Source organism: Belonocnema kinseyi, chromosome 9, assembly GCF_010883055.1.
Source record: "Belonocnema kinseyi isolate 2016_QV_RU_SX_M_011 chromosome 9, B_treatae_v1, whole genome shotgun sequence".
NCBI lineage: Eukaryota > Metazoa > Arthropoda > Insecta > Hymenoptera > Cynipidae > Belonocnema > Belonocnema kinseyi.
Genome location: NC_046665.1, coordinates 110,768,990 through 110,775,895, shown reverse-complemented (window position 1 = coordinate 110,775,895; position 6,906 = coordinate 110,768,990). Strand labels below are relative to the sequence as shown.

Here is a 6,906-nt window from a genome sequence, read left to right as displayed (position 1 = left end):
TTGTCTTTTATGGTAGAAAATGAATCGTCTTAGCTGAAAATTAATCTTTTTCGTGAAAGATTAATTTCTTTAGTTAAACATTTAAGTGCGTTGTTGAATACTCTATATTTTTTTAAATTGAACTATTGTATTTTCGGTTGAAAAATGATCTTTTTTAGTTGAAAAGTCAATTATTTTGATTAAAAATTCGTCTTTTTTGGTTGAAAATTAATCTCCATGGTTAAAAATGCATCTTTTTGATTAAAAATTATCTTTTTTTTTTCTTGAAAATTCAACCACTGATTGGCGGGGCTTTGTTTGTTTTTTTCCAAATTAATTTTTGTAATTTAAAATGTAACTATTTCTTTTTTTGTGTTGAAAATCAATTTTTTTATTTGAAAAGTCCAATATTGCATTTTTCTTGAAAATTTGTCGTTTTTAGTTAAAAATTAAACTATTTGGTTGAAAATTGGTCTTTTTTGGTTGAAAATTAATCTTATTGATTGAAAATTTATTTTTTTGAATCAAAATTAACTTTTTTTCATTGAGAATTCATATTTTTTGATTGAAGAATAAACTACTCTGTACAAAATTCACTTTTTTGGTTCAAGATTCACCTCTTTATTTGAAAAAATAATGATATTGATGAAAATTTAGTTGAAGATTCAACTATTTTGTTGAAAATTCGTATACTTTATTGAAAATTTATCTTTTTTTTTTTAATTAATCTTCTTGGTTACAAATTAGCTTTTTGGTTGAATATCAATTTCTTCGATTAAAAATTTAAGAAAGTTTAAAAGAAAATTTGTTTTCAAATTATTTTGTAATTAAAAATGTAACTATTTCCTTTTTGGATTAAAACTGATCTTTTGTAGCTGAAAATAATTTTTTTTAAGATAAAAATTCATGTATTTTGTAGAAGATTAATTTCTGGCAGAAAATTTAACTATGTCGTTGAATACTCTTTTTTGTTTAAAATTAGTTTTTTTATGTAAAAATTAAACTATTGCATTTTTGATTGAAAACTGATTTTTTTTTTTGAAGATTCGCTTCTTTCTTAAAAAATTTAACGATATTGTTGAAAATTCATTTGAAACTAATTTTTTGAAATATAAAAGAATAAAAGACTCGATTTTTGGTTGATAATTAATCTTTTTTAGTTGAAGATTCAATTATTTTGTAGAAAATTCGTATTTAAAAAAAATTAATCTTCTTGGTAAAAAATGTATCTTTTTGGCTGAATATCAATTTCAGGGATAGAAAATTCAAATAGGTTGTTAAAATTTTTTAAAAATGAATTTTTGTAATTGACAATTTAATTTTAATAATTTTAATTTATTCCCTTTTCGGTTAAAAATTCATCTTTTTTAATTGAAAATTCGTATATTTTATCAAAAATTAATATTCTTGGCTAAAAACTCATTTGAAAATTTAAAACTTCAATTGAAAATTAATTGTTTTATTGGAAAATTCATGAGTTTTGTCGAAAATTAGTATTTTTTATAGAAAATTATGATAATTAATAATAATAATAATAATAATCTTCTTGGCTAAAAATTCAACTGATGAGTTAAAGAAAAAAGTCTTTGGTTGCAAATTTAATAATGTTATGGAAAACTAATTTGTTGTTGTTGCAAAGTACTTTTCTTATTTGAAAATTGAAAATTCAAAAATTAAGATTGCAAAATATCGATAATACAATTTATTTACCAATAATGGAATTATTGTTGGCAAGAAGTTGCTTAAGTTGCGGTATCCGACAAGTCACAGAAGGCAGGTTAATAAATGTGTTGTGAGAAATATCGAGCCTTTCCAAAGCTTGTAATTCGGAAAGTTCCTCTGGCAATTTGCTCATTTGATTGTGGCTTAAATTCAGTTCTGAAAAAAAACCGACGAAAAATTAGAAATATTTTGAAATTAGTTTCTCGCTAAAAGAATCCCTTTCTTTAAATTATTGCATAATCTTACCAGTAATCAGAGAAAATTTGACTGCAAACTTAGGTGGAATTTTGGTGATAACATTTCCGGATAGGTCACACCTCTTTAATTCGGTGTGTCTCATCAGATGATAAACAGCATCAGGTACTTGCATTAATTGGCATTCTGACAGATCTAAAATCAAATAAAAACAAACAGTTTTTTATATTTTTTTTTTACTTTTACAAGATATTATTCTAACTCGAATTAATTAATTATTAATTATAACTAATTAAAGGGTCTTGTCTCCCCTTTTCTAGTGCCCCCAAATTTTGTCGGGACTACACGCAGCCATAATTAATCAATTAATTATAAGTATATTATAATTAAAATTATTAAAATATATTATTCCAATTAGAATTATAGTTAATTATTTTTAATTATTATTAACATAAAAGTGGAAAAAGTGACTTGCTTGAGGACTTGCCCATTCGGGAAAAAATGTGCCTACGTTCTTGGATTTTATACTTTCTCCACAATGATTTCCGTATGAAACATTTCTTCCTTTAAATTCTGTTCATTAGACCACGGAAGAATTATTCAGTCTTTATTTACAAACCATAATGAACATATTATAGAATAAAGTTCTCGTGTCCGAAAAAAAAAATTTCCGGGTACACACTGAGTTTCCATACGTTTTTCCCCGGAATTACATACCATTGTTGTCATTAACATTCAAGACTATAATTTCTATTTATTTGACAAAAAACAAGACTCATTTATAATTAAAATAACAAATTTTATCATTATAGGAAAAAGATAGACTGAACTAAAGGAACAAAAAAGTTGAATTTAAACTAAAAGGATAAATTTCCAACGAAAGAGTAGTTCAACTTTTTTTAAAGTTTGAAAAATGTATATTACAGTAAAAAATAATTTTATTTCAAATCAAAAACTGTGGAATTAAAAAAACGAATTTTCTACAAAAGTGTTGAACTTTCACCCAAATAGATTAAATTTTTAAACAAAGAAGACAAATCTTCAAACTAACCAATAGTTTTTAACTAAATAGTGGAATTTTCAACAAAAAAGATGAATTTTTAGACAAGAAGATTATTTTTCTACCAAAAATATAGTTACAATTTCGACAAAAGTGATGAATCTTGAACCAAAAAATTAATTTTTTACCAAGAAGTTTAATTTTTATCCAAGCAATTCAATTCTCAAACAGAAAATATAAATTGTCAATAAAAATATAATTTTCTAAGAAAAAGATGAATTTTCAACAAAATAGTTGAATTTTTAAGTAAAAAATATTAATTTTCAACCAAGAATGCAATAGTTAAATTTTCAAATAAAAAAAATAAATTTTAAACAAAAAAAGAGTATTCAACGAAATAAATGAATTAAAAAAAAAGAATATTTACATTTTTGAGAAAGGAAATTAATCTTCAAACAAAAAAAAAAGGAATTTTTAGCGAAGTAGTTAAATCCTTAGCTCAACAAAAATGGAAATTTTTCAACAAACAAGATTAATTTTTTCAAAGAGAAAGACAATTTTCAATAAAAAAAAACTTTTAACGAAAAAGACGAATTTTCAATCAAATACGTGAATTTTTAACCAAAAAGACAAATTTTTAATAAAATACATGTATTTTCAACCAAAAAGTTATACTTTCTACCGAAAAAGATGACATTTCTATGAAAAGATATAAATTTTCAAAAAAAATACATGTATTTTTAACAGAAAAAAAACGAATTTGCAATCTAATTAAATTTTCAAATAGGCAACTCCATTAAAAAAAATAAATTCTCAATAAAAAAGATAAATTTCCATAAACAAGATGAAATTTCAGCCAAGATTCATTTTTCACTATAAAAACAAATTTCGAACAACATGGTTAAATTTTCAAACAAAGAGATGAATCTTGAACATAAAAAATTTATTTTTAACATAGTAGTTCAATTTTCAACCAAAACATATGAAATCGAAATAAAAAAATCAATTTTATTTTAAAAAATGCATTTTTTACCAAGAGGATTCATTTTCCAACAAAAAAGAAGAATTTTTAAATAAAAATGTATTAGTTAAGTTTTCCAATAAAAAAAGAGTAATCAGCAACGTAGTTAAATTAGTATTTATTAAAAATGTCAGAAAAAAATATTTATCAATTAATTTATTATTATTCAATAAAATATATTTATTGACGACATATTTAAATCTTTAGCCAAAAAAATTAATTTTCTAACAAAAAAGTTAAATTTTTAACAAAATACATGAATTTTCAACGAATTCTCAACTAAAAAGGAAATAGTTGAATTTTCCATTAAAAAACTTACTTATAAAAAAAATGTCAAGAGTATAGTTAAATTTTCAGAAAAATACATGAAGTTTCAACTAAAAAATACAATTTTCAACAAAAAGGGAATAGTTAAATTTTTAATTTAAAAAAAAATTTAACAATAGTTATTTTTTCAACTAAAGAGATTAATCTTCAACCAATAATATTTATTTTAAACCAAAAAGATTAATTTTCTACCAAAAATAAAAAAAGACAAGTTTTCAACTTGAAAATATGAATTTTCAACCAAAAATCGAATAATTAAAATTTAAATATTTTAATTTCTAACCAAAACGATGATTTTTCTTTCCAGAAGATTAATTTTCTACAAAAATATGTTCGGGCTCACTACGCTTCCAACTGCATTTGCGATTAAAATTCACGGCTATAGAATATTCTATTTAATTTACAAAAAACAGAATTGGTTTTACTCAAATAATAAAGATCAATCATTCTTCTTAAACAATTTTCTTGTTAAATTTGAAATTCCCGCTGGAATACTAAAACCCAGTTGTGCCAATCTGCGAAAATCAGCTGTTTTGTTATAAATATTTAAAACTTTATAATATTTCGATAATTTATATCTTCAATATTCTAATTCAATTGGATTTATTAACCATTTAAGTTTTAAGAAAAACTCCAGCAAAATTAAAATAGCTTTTTGAAAAATATAAAAAATAAAAGTAGGTCAAGAAAAAGTTCGTTCTTTTCATTGAAATTTCAAAGGAAATTTAAAAAGTAATATTAACTGCGTTTTTCTTCCCGAAAAATCGTTTATTTCCAAAGAAACGAAAATAATAATTTATAATCTAAATAAATTACCAAGATTATAGTTTTCTTGAGCTTCTTGGCAGCGCAAAATGACCCTCGTAACAGCACTCGCCATCTTTGTTCGCAACAGTTGGAAACACTGTCACATTTCACTTCTTCAGCAGCAAGGTTTTTTTTTATTTCTCTAATTTTCTGAGCTATTTTCGTTCAAAGTAAAAATAAACTCGTCTGTGCATTCTTCGGGTGCACCGGAAGATATATAATTCGAAAAAAAGGATGGCTGCAATTAATTATTCTAAATTTAGAACACAAGTTACTGTCAAATATTTGTGAACAATTTTCAGGTAGGGGAAACCCCCTACAGTGGATAATAAATCATACATCTAAGGTCCAACAATTTAATCAATCTGATTTTAACTCAGGAAGTGATTTTTGCTGATTTGTTTAAAAATTTCGAAACCGAGTATTTTTTTATTTAAATTTGGAGTTTGAGATTAGATTTTTGTTTATAAATTTCCTGAATTTTCTGGATTTTAAAGATTATAAAATAAAAATAGGTAACTTATGCTACAAGTTATCAAAGAATTGAATAAATTATTCACAATTATTGAATTTTCTTTTTCATTCAAAATAGTAATGTTGACAGTTTTGCTCTAATTGTAACAAAAGCATGAAATTTGTCGTCGTGATGTATTTTGGGATTAAAAACTTTTTGACCGGGTGCTAACACTTTGTTCTGCTCCTCAAAATTTTTTCGAATCGCGCATTTGTGGAAGAAACTGAAGATTTGTAGAAAAAGACCATCCCTCATCATAATAAAGAAATAAATATAATATCCTGAGGAGTTCAAAAAATACATCTATTAACAAAAAAAAACAACAATTAAAAATTTTCCAAGTAATTTGGAAAGAAATCCAAATTTTTTAATTTGAAAAAGATTTAATTTTCCCTTTAATTACGCTGTTCCAAATTTGAGTAATTATTTAAATTTAATAAGTTTTTTGATTTATATATAGTTTAGAATTACTTGACAAACTTTGATATTTTACAAACTAACTCGACTGAATGACTGAAAATCTAATTCTTTCAACAAAAAAAGAAAAATTCTGAAAAATTATTCATGCATCAAAATTTGGCGAGACACAGTCTTAGATATTGGCATAAAAAGTAAAATAACTCTAGAAATAATTATTTAATCAACATTTTCTAAAGAATAACACTGGGCCTTCATCTCATCAATATATCCTCAAATTTTTAGACGAATCGGTTGAATATTGTAGGTTACAAGTCACTAGAAGTGCTCAAAAATATAATTTTAGGCATAAAAAGTGAAATAATTCTAGAAGTAATTAGTGAATCAACATATCCTCAGAAACAGCACTGAACCTACATATAGTCAGTATATCCTCAAATTTGTAGAAGAATCGGATGAATATAATAGGCCACAGGTCGACCGATGTGATAAAAATCGAATTTTGGGCTTAAAAAATGAAATAACTCTATAAATAATTAATAAATCAAAATTTTCGGAAAAACAGAACCCGAACTGCATCTGATCAATATGTTCCTAAATTTATAGAAGAATTGGTTGACTATTGTAGGCTACAGGTCGACTGAGCTGCTAAGAAGTCGATTTTTGGGCATAAAAAGTGAAATAACTCTAGAATTAATAATTGAATCAAAATTTCATAAGAAATAGCACTAAACCTTCATATAGTGAGTATATCCTTAAATTTGTAGAAGAATCAGATGAATATAATAGGCTTCAGGTCGATTGAAATCATAAAAAATCGATTTTTGGGCGTAAAAAGTGAAATAACTCTAGAATCAATTGATTTATCAAAATTTCCTTAGAAATAACCGTTAATCTGCAACCACTTAGTATATCTATAAATTT

The 6,906-nt window shown here is 24.1% G+C and overlaps 1 protein-coding gene across 2 annotated transcripts in view; it reads right to left on the bottom strand.

Moving 5' to 3' along the window:
- LOC117180372 (leucine-rich repeat-containing protein 40) overlaps nucleotides 1-6,906 on the bottom strand; it is a 22,818-nt gene that overhangs the window by 3,308 nt on the left and 12,604 nt on the right. Inside the window, exons 1-3 of one of the 2 annotated variants that reach the window (XM_033372847.1) lie at nucleotides 5,061-5,124; nucleotides 1,948-2,091; nucleotides 1,690-1,857 (exon numbers count right to left, since the gene is read on the bottom strand). In XM_033372847.1, the coding sequence (XP_033228738.1) occupies nucleotides 1,690-1,857; nucleotides 1,948-2,091; nucleotides 5,061-5,124 (376 nt within the window). Of the gene's footprint in view, nucleotides 1-1,689; nucleotides 1,858-1,947; nucleotides 2,092-5,060; nucleotides 5,125-6,906 lie in introns of those variants that run through there. The other variant, XM_033372846.1, reaches the window with a different exon arrangement.